Consider the following 18,166-nt stretch of genomic DNA (forward strand, 5'->3'; position numbering starts at 1 on the left):
TGAGTGGAAAAAGCCCAATTAAATATAACGAATACAAAATAGCAGTATGCTGTACTGTATTGTTGTAAATGTTGACATGGAAATGATCTGCATCAGGCCGGGAACACCGACGCGTCCTCGGTATCCGCGTGGCAAACAGCTCTCCTCATTATACAGCGATTTAGGACTCAGGTGTGTCACTAATTACCGCTCTATCCCAAGACCCAATTAACCCATCTGTCTGCCCTCGCGTGTTTGGACTGTTTGTCTCCCTCTCGTCTTTATATTAGACAAGTTTCTATTAGACTTTCCATGACGGCTCCGAACCACTGAGTCATGTATTCACACATGCAGCCGCGGGTGTCGAGTTTATTTGAGACGCAGACTGCAGAACAATATCGTGGAAGACTCGCGGTTTACTTTGTGTCATGATCTCGTCTTTTTAAAATCGTTTCGTTTTGTTTCTCATGAATAAAGGGTGTCTGTCTGTCTGTCTGTCTTTTTTTTTTTTTTTTTTTTTTTCTTTTTCTTTTCCTACCCTTTTCTTCATCTCCCCCTCTCTGTCTTTTCTCTGCGTTTCTCTCTATAATTAAAGGAAAGGCTTTCAGAAGCACTAGATGAGTCACGCCGCAGTTTTGTGCCCACTCTTTCTTAAGGGAGGGAGGAGATGTGGAGAAAGAGAGAGGCTGGAACTAAATGAGTTTACGACTAATCCTTTGAAGTCGAGTACTTCTGTGATTAGTTTCGAACAAAAAAAAAACAAAAAAAAACCATCACATGAATCAGCATGTCCGAGAGGACACATTGCTGCTCCTGATTTCTGATTAACGTGGAAATGATCGCTACGTGGTCAGATGTTATTTGACCATCCCTTCGTGTACCCGTCTGTTTATTTCCTCGTCGATCATACTGGGGGTTTGTTTTTTTTTTTATTTCGCAGAAGCAGCACTGGCCTTTTGTGCTCATATAAAAAATAATAATAATAAATCGCTCAAGCACGCACATTGTATCCATAGCAACACTGCTCCCGCTTCTGTCTACGATCAGCTAATTAGCTAGCTTATCTATCTAGACTTTCCACTGTGACGCAAAAGTAAAAGCCAGTGGTGGCACATTTTAAAAGCTTCCCATAGGATTCTTAAGGCTGGTTAATCCTGTATACACTGATCAGGTGTAACATTAAAACCACTGATGGGTGATGTGAATAAAGTCGATTATTTCACTACAGAGGCACCTGTCGAGGGGTGGGGTATATTTATTAGGCAGCAAGTGAACCGTCAGATCTTGAAGTTGACGTGTTGGAAGCAGGAAAAATGGGCAAGAGTAAGAATCTGAGAGACTTGGACAAGGACAAGATTGTGACGGCTAGACAACCGGGTCAGAGCATATCCAAAACTGCAGGTCTTGTGGGGTGTTCCCGGTACGCAGTGGTTAATACCTACCAAAAGTGGTCCTAGGAAGGATGACCGGTGAACCGGAGACGGGGTCGTGGGCACCCGAGGCTCACTGATGCATGTGGGGACGAAGGCTAGCCTGTGTGGTCTGATCCCACAGAAGAGCGACTGTAGCACAAACTGCTACAAAGGTTAATGCTAGCTATGATGGGCATCATAGTTTCTATCAGGTATCAGAACACACAATACACCACCGCTTGCTGCGTATGAAAGCCGGTCAGAGTGCCCATGCTGACCCCCTGCCCACCGCCAAAACCACCTACAATGGGCACGTGAGCATCAGAACTGGAGCAATGGAAGAAGGTGGTCTGGTCTGATGAATCATGTTTTCTTTTACATCATGTGGACGGCCGGTGCGTGTGCATCACTTACCTGGGGAAGAATGGTGCACCAGGACGCACTATGGGAAGAAAGCAAGCCGGCAGAGGCAGTGTGATGCTCTGGGTAATGTTCTGCTGGGAAACCTTGGACCCCCCGCTTCATGGCATTGTTATTCCCTAATGTCAGTGGCCTCTTTCAGCAGTATAATGCGCCCTGCCACACTGCAAAAACTGTTCAGGAACGGTTTGAGGAACATGACTGAGTTCAAGGTGTTGACTCGGTCTCCAAATTCCCCAGATCTCAATCCGATCGAGCCTCTGTGGGCTCTTGGGCAGTGGTAGCTCAGTGCTTAAGATCTCCGATTACTGATCGGAAGGTTATGAGTTCAAATCCGTCTGCCAAATCCCATAAATGCCTTGGTACCAGATACCGCAGTCCAGCTTCAGAGGTCTCGACAGGGGGACTTGTGCAATATTAGGCAGGTGGTTTTAATGTTCTGGCTGATCGGTGTCAAGTTCTTTATTATAATAAGATCTTTACATGTGCACTCTTGTTACGACATCCCCTGTCTGGAGTAGAGGAGAAGAAACGGTCGTAAATTAAAATGAAGGAACCAAAATAAATTCCAACCATTTCAGATCCCCTGTCTCCGCTCCCAGCAGTTTTTAACAACACACAGTCTTGCAGATCAACAATAAAGATTTATTTAGAAAACTTACTTAAATTAAGATATAAATCATAAAGGGGGGGGTATTGGGAGATTCGAGGGGAGGGGGACTATCGGGAGATTCGGGGGGTATTGGGAGATTCGAGGGGAGGGGGACTATCGGGAGATTCGGGGGGTATTGGGAGATTCGAGGGGAGGGGGACTATCGGGAGATTCGGGGGGTATTGGGAGATTCGAGGGGAGGGGGACTATCGGGAGATTTGGGGGTATTGGGAGATTCGAGGGGAGGGGGAATATCGGGAGATTCGGGGGGGTTATCAGGATATTTGAGAGGTGGGGGAATATTGGGAGATTCGGGGGGATATTGGGAGATTCGAGGGGAGGTGTATATTGGGGGATTCGGAGGGGGATTGAGAGATTCGAGGGGAGGGGGAATATCGGGAGATTCTGGGGGGGTATTGGGAGATTCGTGGGGAGGGGAAATATTGGGAGATTCGGGGGGGGGTATTGGGAGAATCAAGGGGAGAGGGAATTTCGGGGGGGGGGTTATCGGGTTATTTGAGAGGAGGGGGAATATTGGGAGATTCGAGGGGAGGGGGTATTGGGAGATTCGAGGGGAGGGGGAATATCGGGAGATTCTGGGGGGGTATTGGGAGATTCGGGGGTGCATTGGGGGGTGTCCATTTATTTATTTATTTTATTTTATTTTATTTTATTTTATTTTATTTTATGACAAGTCTAATATTCTGTTTATTTTCCAGGATCAAGCATGAGAATATCGTGGCCCTGGAAGACATTTACGAAAGCTCGGATCACCTGTACCTCATAATGCAACTGTGAGTATGCATCTCTGACACTTCACGCAGTGTATTATTCAGTGCGTGCGTGCGTGCGTGCGTGTGTGTGTGAGAGAGAGAGAGTTCCATGCCGTTTGGCTTGGATGTTGTAAGAGGCACTTTTGCTCGATGAAACACGTACGTGAGAGTTGCTCAGGGAGGGGAATTCCGGCGTTCTTATATTTTCAAAACTCAGTTGGATGTGAAGAAATATATCTTTATCCTTGTCTCTAATGCAACCTTGTGAAAGTGTAGGCAAACTTTTGTGGTATCAAAACTGCCAAAGCTCCAAACATCAGAAATAAAAAGAGAAAAAAATATCCAGACTGATCCTGATAGCTTGGTGACGAAAGTTAAAATTGTTACACAAATAAAAGTGAACTGAGAACATGAATTGAATGTGCATGTGTGTTACTTAAACAAGTGGAGATGTAGCCAAGTATCAGGGGGAAAAATGAAACCTTTTATCCCGAGAGCTTATTTCAACCTTATTTGTAGTAATAATAATGGTAAAAATATTGACCCGTGCTTTTCAAATATCCACGTCATCAGTTTCTGAGCTCGTAATGTCACTTCTCTAACTCACAGTAGCACTTAGTGATTTAATGTCATCTTTCACTATGCGCTGTGTGTCATGTCCCAGCTCTCCCCCGCAACACACACACACAGGCACAGAATCGGTTGTGGGCGAGTGTGACCTTTACCTGAGTGTAATGCAGGCTCAGAAGGTTGATGTGGGCAGAAAGACGCAACGCCTTCAGAGATCAGAGGAGCAGAAAACAAACCGATCGTCACTCTGAACATGCCCTAATTTTAGTAACTGTGTGTGTGAGGATGTTTGTGAAAGTGCGGGTTTTGCAAGTGTGTGAGTACGAGTGTTTGTGTGACTGGATGATGAGCGAGTGTCTGTGTGAGTGTTGGTGAGAGTGGATGAGTGAGCGAGTGTCTGTGCGAGTGTTGGTGAGAGTGGATGAGTGAGCGAGTGTCTGTGTGAGTGTTGGTGAGAGTGGATGAATGAGCGAGTGTCTGTGAGAGTGGATGAGTGAGCGAGTGTCTGTGCGAGTGTTGGTGAGAGTGGATGAGTGAGCGAGTGTCTGTGCAAGTGTTGGTGAGTGGATGAGTGAGCGAGTGTCTGTGTGAGTGTTGGTGAGTGGATGAGTGAGCGAGTGTCTGTGTGAGTGTTGGTGAGAGTGGATGAGTGAGCGAGTGTCTGTGCAAGTGTTGGTGAGAGTGGATGAGTGAGCGAGTGTCTGTGCGAGTGTTGGTGAGAGTGGATGAGTGAGCGAGTGTCTGTGCGAGTGTTGGTGAGAGTGGATGAGTGAGCGAGTGTCTGTGCGAGTGTTGGTGAGAGTGGATGAGTGTGCGAGTGTTGGTGAGAGTGGATGAGTGAGCGAGTGTCTGTGCGAGTGTTGGTGAGAGTGGATGAGTGAGCGAGTGTCTGTGCGAGTGTTGGTGAGAGTGGATGAGTGAGCGAGTGTCTGTGCGAGTGTTGGTGAGAGTGGATGAGTGAGCGAGTGTCTGTGTGAGTGTTGGTGAGAGTGGATGAGTGAGCGAGTGTCTGTGTGAGTGTTGGTGAGAGTGGATGAGTGAGCGAGTGTCTGTGAGAGTGTTGGTGAGAGTGGATGAGTGAGCGAGTGTCTGTGCGAGTGTTGGTGAGAGTGGATGTGAGCGAGTGTCTGTGCGAGTGTTGGTGAGAGTGGATGAGTGAGCGAGTGTCTGTGCGAGTGGGCGGGGTGAAATGCGTGTGCGTGCGTGTGTTGCGAATGCAAGCGTAATGATAGAAGAAAGGAAATCAGTGTGTGATGAAAAGCTTTATCTCAGGTAAAGCACAAATACAAAGAGCTGTGATTGTCACCATAGACGCGTGTGTGTGTGTGTGTGTGTGTGTGTGTGTGTGTGTGTGTGTGTGTGTGTGTGTGTGTAGTGTGTGTTTACTGTGTGTGTGTTTCGGGTGGTGTTCTGCAAACAGGATGCTTTCAGCAGCAGGTGCTCGACTCGGCTCAGAGACAGCAGTGCACTGAAGCACGGTTTGCAGCGGTGCAACATCAGCACGCTTAGCCTCTGTTCTTTTCTCAGACGTAATGATGAAACCCCGAGTGTGTAACGTTTCTCACCTTCCGAGACGATACCACCAGCTTCTTTCTACATAAACATTCATTGGATGAAATTACACACAAAGCTGCATCACAATATCGTGGGAAACCTTCCACAAAAACAACCCTCTTATTTTTCTTATTTTTTTATTTTTTTTATGACAATATTTTGACTAACAGAAAACATTTCAATGTAGATTTTTCCCCTTTAAAAAATACTAAAGTATTAACGAGATCCCGTTTGTTTCCCCAGTAGAAAGACATACTAGCGAGTGAAATGAATATTTCTATTACCGTAGATATCGACACATGATGTCATTGGGAAAATGTTTAGGTTAAGGCTGTCGTTCATGGAAATCGCACTGGAACGAGGTTTAAAGTGACTCTGGTCCCGTGGTTGATTTTTCTGTTCAGTTAAAAACGTTTCTTGTTGCCTGTAACGCTTCTAAATCCCTGCCTGCTTACCACTTAGAAGAAGAAAAATCCGCCCGTTTGCTAATGAGATTCATAAAGAAGACGGGAAATGGTGATTGAGATCTCATCCTTGTGGTTGATGGAGGTGTATGGAGAGCGCAGGAGTGAGGAGTGAGAGGTCAGGGTATGGAGGGAGGACCATAGATGGAGCGTTGAGAGAGAGCTTGGGCCAGGCCACTTGGCTGAGCAGCGCACTGACGCAGGAGAGCGATGTAACCTTGGTGATGGGTGGCAGATTGTCCCCATCATTACACCGCTCGAATCTCAGTGTCCCCGTGTGTGCGTGTGGGTCGGAATATTCTCTCTCTCTCTCTCTCTCTCTCTCTCTCTCTATCTCTCGACGATCAGGGGCAGCCTAGTCTTTATTTTTTCATGTGTTCGATGTAGGTAAGTGTGTTGTATCAGACCGCACTGCTGTGCAGTTCTTATTTGGCCAGAAGATGTTGATTCGTTTTCTAGAACAGCAGCTGACGGTAGCTCCCCTCCGACCCTGTGTAGGATAAGGGGTATGGAAGATGGATGGATTGATTTCTTCAAAGTAGCATTACTTAACATTACAACTGGAGAGCCTCAGCATCACGAGTGTATTTAGAAAAAGTCCTAGAGAAGGTACATAAAAGGATTCTAGACGAGCACTTTGCAGCAGACAATGTCTGCTATATGTTTTCATCTGAAGATGCAGCGTATGAAACGGGCACATCTGCTGAGAGTGCGAGGAAAGAGGCAGGGGGAATTCATGTTCTGTCTACTGTCCTCCCGTTAGAAACTTCATTAGGATTGAGAGAGAGAGAATGAATTTGGCTGAGAATATTATAATCAGTAATTGAGCCGATTGCCCTCTATGGCTGTGAGGTGTGGGGTCCACTAACAAATCAGGAGTTTGCAAAATGGGAAAAACATTCATGAACATTCACCTGCATGCAGAATTCTGTAAATAAATAAATAAATAAACCTACGAGTACATCGACACACAGCGATCAACGCGTGCAGGACCGAAATATCCGCAAATGATAAAAATATAGTAACCTGCAATCCAATTCTGGAAACGCCTAAAACTCAGTGACCCCCCAGTCATATCACTACAAAGCCCTGGGATACCAAGAGCTGATCAAAGCAAACACCCCTCTCTCTATCAGCTGGTCCGACACTCCGGCCCTGGAAGACCACCAACACCTACTAACCCCCACCACACTGATGCTTCGGACCAGAACAACAAAGTCCAACACATCAGATTAGACCAAATTACTAATGCTATCTGGCCCTGAAAAGACCGCGCACCATGGCCGAGTGTCTGTCCACAGTGACGGATAAAAACACTGAAGCACCTTGACCTGATACAGTCTCAGTGGCCACGCCCTAGCAGAGGAAACAGGCAGGCACAGGGAAAACATGGCTCTCACTGGAAGAAAGCTCATTCTTCCCCCAAAATTACACACACCAGACATTTGAGAATCTATCACACAGTGAAAAACTCCCCTCCTGCTAGGAGAAGATAAAGACTGCTGGATATTAGCAGCACAATATGTCTCAGCCGGCCACAATATTAGGGACAGTGAGTGATCTGCCTCGCCCTTGTGTTTCCTGTAACTCGTGTGATTGCTCTTCTTTATTATTATTATTATTATTGTTTTTTTCCTCTCCTTTATTAGTAAATTCACTTTTATCCTGTAATTTTACACATTTTTATCCTTCTTTTTTCAATTATTCTGTATATAGTCCATTTATTTTGTCCTTAATTTGTACATTTATGTACATTGCTTGCACTATTTTTTTTAAGTTTCATTTTATTTAATCTGTTGGTATTTTACTCCGTTTTATTTTATTTTGTCTTTTATTTTGTTTACCCTTCCCTTGTACTTGCTTTGGCAACACAAATGCGCAATTGTTTGTCATGCCAATAAAGCACATGAAGACTGAAACTGAGTGTGTGTGTGTGTGTGTGTGTGTGTGTGTGTGTGTGTGTGCGCGCGTGGTAGAAGTTAGTGACAGGGTCAGGGACGTTCCTCCATGAGGTCAAACCCATGACTACAGGCTTTTACTGTACCATCTGTGGCTGTCAGAAAGCGCGCGCTCACACACACACACACACACACACTTAGGTGGTGTAGACATTTGTGTCTTTTCCCTGGAGGGATGTGTGTCTGTGTGTGTGAGAGAGACTAAAATCACTTTTCTGTATTAAACTGCTGAAATGTTCGTTTCTGTCTTCAGTTAAAATAAAATTCCCCAGCGCTGCTGATTATAAATGCTTATTAATAGGTCTGAAAGCGTGTTTGTTTATATAGGACCGAGTTTTTCCCTTTTCTTTTTTTATCTTCTTACCCCCTCTGGTGGCGGGTTTATGCATTTGTAATGCTTTACTTTAGTGGTTCTCTTAACTCAGGGGTTCCCAAACTTTTCCAGGGCAAGGCCCCTCAAATGGCATTAACATTTGCCCAAGGCATATGTTCTTCTGCAAGACGTCTTTAAAACACATTAAAAATACAGACTTCTGAATATATCCCCCTCTTTTAAGTTGTTTTGTCTGTTTAGCAATTAGAAAGTTAGGTGTAGCAAATGTGACTTTAATATGTATTGTTACAAATAACCTGTTATAGTATTTCATACGTAACAAATCATGTATTTATTTTTCACACCAAATTGTTGAGGCCCCCTGGGCGCCCCCTGGTGGCCCCCACTTTGACTGCATCTGAAAATGTTTTCAAATGTAAGCATTAATTCGCTGTATTAAAAAAAAAAAAAAAAAGAACTTTGACCTTAAAACTAAATAATGCTTATTCTATCATTGACTAAAACTAAGTCAGAAATTAAATTACACCATGTCTCTAATTAGTTACGCAACCACCAAATTTGGGTGTCTGGGTGTAAATATTGGCACCCACCATTCAGCCACATAACCACTGTGTATGTATCAGTTACTTTTGGATGTATTTTTACTCTCCGATGAAATAAATATCATTTAGTACTAAAAATGATGATGCATGGCCTACAGAAAGCCCCCCCGTAGTCAGATTTGCAGATGCATAGATTATATTTCGTCATGTCCCACGCCCTGACCTTGCATAATGCGTAATTCGGATTACGCCATCTGACTCCCACGTGCACTGATAGTTCGTTATCGTACATTCAAGTACACTAATGTGCATAATAAACTTTTTATTCTCAAAAATGTTTAGGTATGAAGACAATGACTGCAGCATACAGTTACAGTGTATGTGTGTGTGTGTGTGTGTGTGTGATGTGTTTAGGGTTTCAGGAGGAGAGCTGTTTGACCGGATCGTGGAGAAGGGGTTCTACACAGAGAAAGATGCCAGCACACTCATCAGACAAGTCCTGGATGCAGTCAACTACCTGCACAGTATGGGCATCGTACACCGAGACCTGAAGGTGATCGAGCAGAAACCCACACACACACACACACACACACACACACACACACACACACACACACACACGAGGGGTGGATAAATCATTAGCCCAATTAGTAATGAGTTTTTATTTTTGGTGAGGACAGATCACCGCTTGTAGCTCGGCCTACGACTTGCTGACATTTCATTGCGGGCACAGACACGATGTGCTACATTAGAAAGGAGATTATGATCATTAACCCATTCATTTATTGTAGTCTGTAGTAATGCACTTAACTAGCAAACTAGTTATTAAATTATATACTAAAGCATAGAACTAAACCGAGTTAGATCATGCGTTTCTGATTTGTCACATACACGTTCACTTACTTCTTATTACTGATGTTTCTTCTGTGAACAGATTTTTTTTTATTTTTTTTCTTATTCCTTCTTTTTTAAAAGTCTGCACGTCTTTTTTTTTTTCCTTTTCAGCCTGAGAATCTTCTTTACTTCAACCCTCAAGACGGCTCAAAGATCATGATCAGTGACTTCGGCCTTTCGAAGATGGAGGGCACGGGTGATGTTATGTCCACTGCCTGTGGCACACCAGGATACGTCGGTAAGAGTCAGTCAGTACGTTTACACGGACAACGATAATCCGATTAAGACGATACTCTGATTAAGAAACTGGCATGTAAACAGCGATTATTGATGACTTTAATCCGACTAAAGTCACACTCGGAGTAAACACAAATGGAATTAAGACGTGTGGAGTATTCCTGTTTTAGTCGCATTATCGACGTGCGTTACAGACACGTACACATCTTAATCACACTATTAACGTCGTGTGGGAGTTTTCACCGCATTGTGCGACAGGACACATACACACACGGCAGCGCTCGACCGTTTGACGCCAAACGAGAGAGCACGGCTGCGTCCCAAAACGCATACTTACCTACTGTATAGTAGGAGAAATACATGCATCTCAGCTACTATATAGTAGGTAAGTATGTGGTTTGGGACGCAGCCCACGGCTTCAATCAGTCGTCTATTTGTACGTGTATCATGACAAATAATTAACCGCACTTGAAGCTTTCATAAAATTAAAACTGAAACACCCAGAACTGTATACAGTTCCATAACGAAGACCAACTGTACGTCGATACGTGAAATTCTGGAGGGACGTCGGACGACGTGACTTTTTTTTATATATATATATTTATTTATTTTTTTAACATTACAATCCTACATTTTGCAAGTTAATGTTAACACCATACAGCACATATGTAATTCAGTGCATATGTACAACTTGGTTCATCTGTGTGCATCCTGTATCTGAGCCTAGAGCTGTTTCTTATCACACAGTGCCAGAGCTGCTGTTGCTCTGATCCAGCACAACCAGACATGGCATAGCAAACCAAAACCATGCTATTATTACTCTCTCTCTCTCTCTCTCTCTCTCTCTCTCTCTCTCTGTATCACACACACGCGCACACACACACACCACTGAACACGATTCATTCTTCTATCCCCATGTCGTCCTGTAGCACTGGAATGTCAGTGAGAAGGGCACACACTCCTGAACACCGCCTTCTCTCTCTCTCTCTCTCTCTCTCTCTCTCTCTCTCTCTCTCTCTCTCTCTGAGTATATGGAATTGAATTATTTGAAATGTTAATAGAGTTAGCCGCATGGGTTGCTGCATTTAATCACACTTAATCACCCGTAAGGATGTGATCAAACTTCGCCCTCCGTTTAACAAGCACTGTATTAGGTTGTGTTGTGCATTTTAATTAGACCTGTCAAAAGGGAAGAACTAGTTCATCGCAGGATTATTATTTTTTATTACTTGCAGTCAGAGCAGTACCTGAGCGGGCCGCTCACACCACGCTCACATTCAGAAACAAAACTGTCTGATGCTTGTGAGGTTTTAGGTTTGATTAAGTCAGGGCTCCCAAGCATGTGGCCACTTGGTTTTTTTTTTTTGTTTGTTTTTTTTTTGTTTGTTTGTTTTATTCATTTTATTTATTTTTTTTACAAACTAATATTATGAATATCTCTCTAATGATTTAAGAGCTATTCTGCGTCCTGTTATTTAGCAGAGTCACCGTGAGTGTCGTTCAAACACGCTTTTTTTTTTTTTTTTTTTTTAACGCCGAGTGTACGGCCCATTGTAGTCTTCTTCACCAGCACTGAAAACAAAGAGATTTCTTCGTCCGTGTACCTCCATTAGCTCCTCAACAACATCGAGTTGGGGGAAAAAAAATTCAATCTTGATGTTGAGTGACCGTGACTCATTGGAACAGGAGTCAAGAAAACGAACAGGAAAATATGCGGAACATTTTATCGAATACGTATTTAAGTAAACATCGAGGAGAAACCACGATGCCAAATTCATAATGTCAGTTTCAGATCATTGGTCCAAAAAGCTGCAGAGCTAAAAGTCCAGATCCAGCTCCTCCTACCGGAGTAGAGTCAAAAGTCCCGGGGGTAGAAATAACTGTGTTTCAGGCTGGATAAGTGTGTTGTACAGCATTGTGTAGGTTAGTGTTAGGCTCATCGGAGGAGATGATCCAGATCCAGCTCCACCCCCTGGACTCTGCAACAAGAACCATTTGAAAATGTTTGGGAGCTCCTGACTGAAATGATCTTCAAAGGCTTCTTCGGTGCTTGAGGACTGGCGTCCTTGTCCTGTCCTGTAGAAGATTTGAAACCTGGCCTACTCCATCAGTTATGCACACTGCAGCTTATTAAGATGATTAAGCCCTAGCATTTCTCTTTATTTTATTTATATATATATCTTAGCTGTTACAAGGAGCATGATCAAGTTCAACCATTATTCTGCTTATAAACTAATTCTCCTGATTCTAGAGCTAATATTACCAGGCTGTTGTCTTTCATTGGATCAGGTCCATGCTTCCTAACAGGGTGAAATAAACACACACATCTAAATGTTCTTTTCACATCACGAAATTCAGCATGTACATAGTGTGTGTATATATTCGTATATGTGATGCATATTGAGGTTAGATGCTTAGACACTGTTCAAGTCCAAACGGCAACGCATTAGGAGGAATGAGCTCGCTTGGTCATTGTAATTCAGGTGTGTGTGTGTGTGTGTGTGTGAGGGAGGAAGGGCAGGGATGTGTGGATTTAATGTTGTGTGATGGAGTACCATGCTGCATTAGAATGACACGAGTTCACAAGCATGTGTTCAGTATTCCTGACTCGTCTAGTCCCTGTCTCTTTGCCTTTAAATGGTAACACACTCTGTTTCTTACTTTCTCCCTCACATGTGTGTGTTTTGGATTTCACATGGACTGTTCCAGCAGTTATACTATCTGCCCCTCTCTCTCTCTCTCTCTCTCTCTCTCTCTCTCTCTCTCTCTCTCTGTATGTCTGGATATCTCTCTCTCTCTCTCTCTCTCTCTCTCTCTCTCTCTCTCTCTCTGTATGTCTGGATATCTCTCTCTCTCTCTGTATGTTTGGATATCTGTCTCACTCTCTTTCTCTCTCACTCTCTCTCTCTCTCTCTCTCTCTCTCTCTCTCTGTATGTCTGGATATCTGTCTCTCTCTCTGTATGTTTGGATATCTGTCTCACTCTCTTTCTCTCTCACTCTCTCTCTCTCTCTCTCTCTCTCTCTCTGTATGTCTGGATATCTGTCTCTCTCTCTGTATGTTTGGATATCTGTCTCACTCTCTTTCTCTCTCACTCTCTCTCTCTCTCTCTCTCTCTCTGTATGTCTGGATATCTCTCTCTCTCTCTCTCTCTCTCTCTCTCTCTCTCTCTCTGTATGTTTGGATATCTGTCTCACTCTCTTTCTCTCTCACTCTCTCTCTCTCTCTCTCTCTCTCTGTATGTCTGGATATCTCTCTCTCTCTCTCTCTCTCTCTCTCTCTCTCTCTCTCTCTCTGTATGTCTGGATATCTGTCTCACACTCTCTCTCTCACTCTCTCTCTCTCTCTGTATGTTTGGGTATCTGTCTCACTCTCTTTCTCTCTCTCTCTGTATGTTTGGATATCTGTCTCACTCTCTTTCTCTCTCTCTCTGTATGTCTGGATATCTGTCTCACTCTCTTTCTCTCTCTCTCTCTCTCTCTCTCTGTATGTCTGGATATCTGTCTCACTCTCTTTCTTTCTCTCTCTCTCTCTGTATGTCTGGATATCTGTCTCACTCTCTTTCTCTCTCTCTCTCTCTCTCTCTCTCTGTATGTCTGGATATCTGTCTCACTCTCTTTCTCTCTCTCTCTCTCTCTGTATGTCTGGATATCTGTCTCACTCTCTTTCTTTCTCTCTCTCTCTGTATGTCTGGATATCTGTCTCACTCTCTTTCTCTCTCTCTGTATGTCTGGATATCTGTCTCTCTCTCTCTCTCTCTGTATGTCTGGATATCTGTCTCACACTCTTTCTCTCTCTCTCTCTCTCTCTCTCTGTATGTATGGATATCTGTCTCACTCTCTTTCTCTCTCTCTCTCTCTCTCTGTATGTCTGGATATCTGTCTCACTCTCTCTCTCTGTATGTCTGGATATCTGTCTCACTCTCTCTCTCTGTATGTCTGGATATCTGTCTCACACTCTTTCTCTCTCGCTCTCTCTCTGTATGTCTGGATATCTGTCTCGCTCTCTGTCTGCCTCTCGGAGTGTGTTTCTTTCTCTCTACTTTCTCTCCCTCCAGAGTCTGTCTATCTCGGTCTGTCTCTTCCTGTCTGCCTCTCCGTCTCCCCAGCTATGCCCTTTGCTCTATCTCTATCTGTTGATCCGTCTCTTTTTTGCGCATATGTCATACTAAATATTTTATATATTTAGTTTTAAATCGTCAAACCAAACGCAACATAAAACGAAGGTAACCTGAGTAAACACACACTACAGTTTTTATTTTTTAACTGAACGAAAAAGTTATCCAACATCCATCACCGACGTGGAAAAACTAATCGTCCCCTTAAACTTAGTCTGGTTGTGCCACCTTTAGCAGCAATAACTGTAACCAAACACTTCCAATAACTGGGGATCAGTCTTTCACAGCGGTCTGTCTGTCTGTCTGTCTGTCTGTCTGTCTCATTTGCTTGATCCCTCTCTCTCCCTGCCTGTCTCTGTCACTCTCTTTCTCTCTCTGTCTCTCTAGCTCAATCTGTCTCGCTCTATTTTTCCTCACTATCTTTCTATCTATCTCATGCATTCTCTCTCTCTCTCTCTCTCTCTCTCTCTCTGATGGAGAGTGTGTAAATGTGATGTTATAGTGCTATAAATAAATGGTTTATAGAGTAGACCCTTATTCAGCATTCCTTTGTTTAGACTGAAAAACAGACTGATAAAAATAGATTGTGTGCTACACTCTGTGCGTATGTGCATGCGCACGCAGTCGAGGAAGTCACGTGTCTCCTTCCAGATCTTGATGGCAGTTTGACTCAGTTTTTGTTTCGATGAGTCCGAATAGCTTCCATAAGCGACACCATGCTCGAGCACACAATCTTTCTTTCTCTAGCAAACACAGTAATGCTGAACGAGAGAAAGAAAAGGGAGTGGGGAGAAGGAAAACGAGCGTTTCAGATCTATTTGGAGTTGCTTCTAGAGCTCCGTTATCCCTCCGTGTCATGTAGCGAGCGGCAGGATTGACCACCAGTTACTATATCAGGCTTAAATATTTCAGTGGAATTTGAGGGTCATGACTGCTCGAGTGTTGCGTCGAATACTTTGCCGCTGAAATGTAGTAATTTAATAATGAACGCCTGCTGCTGAAAATGTATTATCGGTGTGATTTAAAGGCAAAATATTAAACAAAACTCTCGCACAGCTAAATCGAGACTTTCACAGAATATATCAGAGAGCAAAACTCTCAGGAGAGGTATAATCTATCGACTCTATTAATCACAGCCACGCTAGTCATGGATGTCTCTGAGCTCAAGTATGCGGAAGTGGGTGGATCGCGCTTTCCTCCGAGTGCGTTACACTGCCCCCTGATGGTGCACGAGTAGCAGTACAATAAAGAAGGCTTCGTAGAGGAAGCCATAGCTGTCGTATGATTGGGGAGAGATGGGTGGGGACGAAGCACTTGTTTTACCGGCTCAATAAGCAGAAGTGGAGCAGGAATTTTAATCATGAATTTTTAATAATTAATCAACAGAATAAGAAAATGCCAATGGAATCACTCTAATAAGGCACTTGTAGCAACACACATTACTGTTCTGCAGTTCTTACTAGCGCTTTGTGAGTTTATTGGATCTAGCCCTCGTTTAGAATCGCAATCGGATCTGAGAGCGAGCAGTTGATAACTTTTCCTTATAAACTTATCTCTGTCTCTTCATTCCTCTCGTCAGCTCCTGAGGTGCTCGCTCAGAAGCCATACAGTAAAGCTGTGGATTGCTGGTCGATTGGAGTCATAGCTTACATCCTGTAAGTACTGCCTTTTCCCTTGTTTTAGTATTTATATTCATGTATTCAAAAACCTCTTAGAACTGAGATAATGACTTGCTCAGTGACTCGTGTGTCAGTTTGGCTGGGATTTCAACTCACGACCTTCCGATCATTATCCAACAGGAGTCCGTGAACACACTACAGTCCTGCAGCCTTTAAAACCAGGTCCGATTCTGATTCTGGAGACGTACGTTTACATACGAGGATCTTTAAACCCGAGGTGCTGATCGGTCGCGCTTTCCGAATTATTCTGAAGAGCAAACAGGAACAGCAGAAGACTTGTGCATATGTTTCTTATCGTTTCTCCCCAAAATGCTTTGTCTAGGTACGCCAGAGTTTTCACATGGCGCGCCTGTAGTTCTGTCTCTCGGCCCGTTTCGTACAGGGCCGTATCCAGAGTGGAGTTGAGCACACAGAGTGATGAGTTTATACTGAAATTGCACAAATTCGGTATTCAGATGTAAATACAGATTTGAGCACTGTTCAGAGAGTTACACAAGAGCTGCACATGTTGCATGGAGCTTCAGATTAGATCCCAAAACTGGAATTCCATTCGAGGGCAATATTAAATACATACACATCCATCCATCTATTTCCTGTACCACTAATCCTGCACAAGGTCACAGGGAGCCTGGAGCCTATCCCAGGGGACAAGGCCCGGGGACACCCTGGACGGGGTGCCAACTCATCGCAGGGCACATACGCACACACACCCATTCACACACTACGGACATTTTAGACATGCCAATCAGTCTACCATGCATGTCTTTGGACTGGGGGAGGAAATTGGAGTACCCGGAGGAAACCCCCGAATCACGGGGAGAACATGCGAACTCTGCACGCACACGCAAACATGACACAATTGGTTATTTAATTAATAACAACACCGTATGCCCACAAGGTCACTTTCATAGAGGACGACTCGGGTCGGAGTGTCGTCGTCGTCGCCGTCATCTATATTTTCTTTTTCCACCCCTACTGGACCTTTTATTTCCATCCTTGGTTTAGACTCAAATATTTTAAATGCAGGTTACAAATTCTGTCTAAATTCTTAACATTTGTTAGATGTCCCAGGGCAAGAGTCAACCAGTTGTACTGCAGACACACACACACACACACACACACACACACACACACACACACAAAATCACTCACTCGTCCTGATCCGTTACAGATGTTGTTTTCCATCACTATCTCCTTAGATGGTGGTTTTATTTTAGTGCTGTTGTAGTGTTTGTGTCTGACTCATAAAAACAAAGATTTAACGTCCATGTACAAAATTGTGTGCGCGCATGCGCAGTTCAGACCATGCAATCACACATTGTCATTTCCTGTCTGAACTCCGCCCACCATTTCTATTTTTCTTCTTTTATTGATGTTTTCACTGGGGAAATGGGAATAAGACCCCCCCCCCCCCCCTTTTGTTATTTAATTTGTAGTGCTTATCTGAACATCTGGATTACGCATACTCTCAAAATGTCCTCGCTATAACAGAAAAAACAAAGAAAAGCAGAATCTTTCGGCCCCCACTGCGCCGTTCTAAAACATGCAATGCAGCTTTCTTAGGAAAAAAACAAATGTCTTGAATTCATTTGTTATTGTATTTAAAGTGAGATTTTCACGCATCTGTAAGATCCACGTACACGATGAGAATAACTACATGATGCATAATACCCTAGGTTTACACGTGCGTGTATGAATGGGTGTTGTATACGGTCCCCTCTGAAAGTATTGGAACAGCAAGGCCAATTCTATTTGCGCTATACACCGAAGACATTTGGGTTCGGGATCAAAAGATGAACGTGAGCCGACAGATCAGAATTTCAGCTTTCATTTCCTCATATTTACATCTAGATGTGTTGAACATGCCAACTTTCTGTTTGAATCCAGCCATTCTTCAAATGAACACGTGACCGTCCCAATTAATAGCTCTGAACGTCTATTCTGGGCTTCACCTCTGGAGACTGCATTTGTTGTTAAAAGGAGTAAACCAACATGAAGACCAGGAAGCTGCCTGTGGGAGAAAAACAAGCCATTTTGATGCTGAGGAAAGAGGGAAAATCTATCAGAGCCGTTGCACAAGCTACTGTATACTTATGCTCATCTAAAAATGGGCTACTCTGCCACCACAGGTGCCATGTTGTACGTTGTTTAACACATCTGGATGTAAATATCAGGAAGTGAAAGCTGGAATTCCGATCCATCATCACGTATTGATCTAAAACCTAAATGGGTTCCGTGTATAGCACAAACAAAAGAATCGGCCTTGCCGTTCCAATACTTTTGCAGGGGACAGCTTGTGATGTTTGTGTATGCTTGTGTGAATGTGTGTTTGTGTATTAGTATCTGTGATGTAGTAGACCGAGTGTGTTAAATTGCCTGTCGTCTGCGCTCCTCCATTAACCAGCGCATCAGTGTCGAATCCCAGCCAATCACGTTCACTCGGAAACACTCTCTCACGGCTGATTGGTCTCCTCTCAGGTATGAACGCTACATTAGCAACAGGGTAAAACCACCGTTTATTCGCCAAGCAGTTGCATAGCAATCCTGACATCCGGAGAGGAAAACGCAAAGCTAATCGGGTG

At 43.7% G+C, this 18,166-nt stretch overlaps 1 protein-coding gene across 1 annotated transcript in view; it reads left to right on the forward strand.

Moving 5' to 3' along the window:
- Positions 1-18,166, forward strand: part of camk1da (calcium/calmodulin-dependent protein kinase 1Da) — an 80,060-nt gene that overhangs the window by 54,670 nt on the left and 7,224 nt on the right. The window contains exons 3-6 of the mRNA XM_017494447.3: positions 3,183-3,257; positions 9,073-9,211; positions 9,664-9,790; positions 15,485-15,560. Of these exons, the coding sequence (XP_017349936.1) occupies positions 3,183-3,257; positions 9,073-9,211; positions 9,664-9,790; positions 15,485-15,560 (417 nt within the window). The remainder of the gene's footprint in view (positions 1-3,182; positions 3,258-9,072; positions 9,212-9,663; positions 9,791-15,484; positions 15,561-18,166) is intronic.

Source organism: Ictalurus punctatus, chromosome 19, assembly GCF_001660625.3.
Source record: "Ictalurus punctatus breed USDA103 chromosome 19, Coco_2.0, whole genome shotgun sequence".
NCBI lineage: Eukaryota > Metazoa > Chordata > Actinopteri > Siluriformes > Ictaluridae > Ictalurus > Ictalurus punctatus.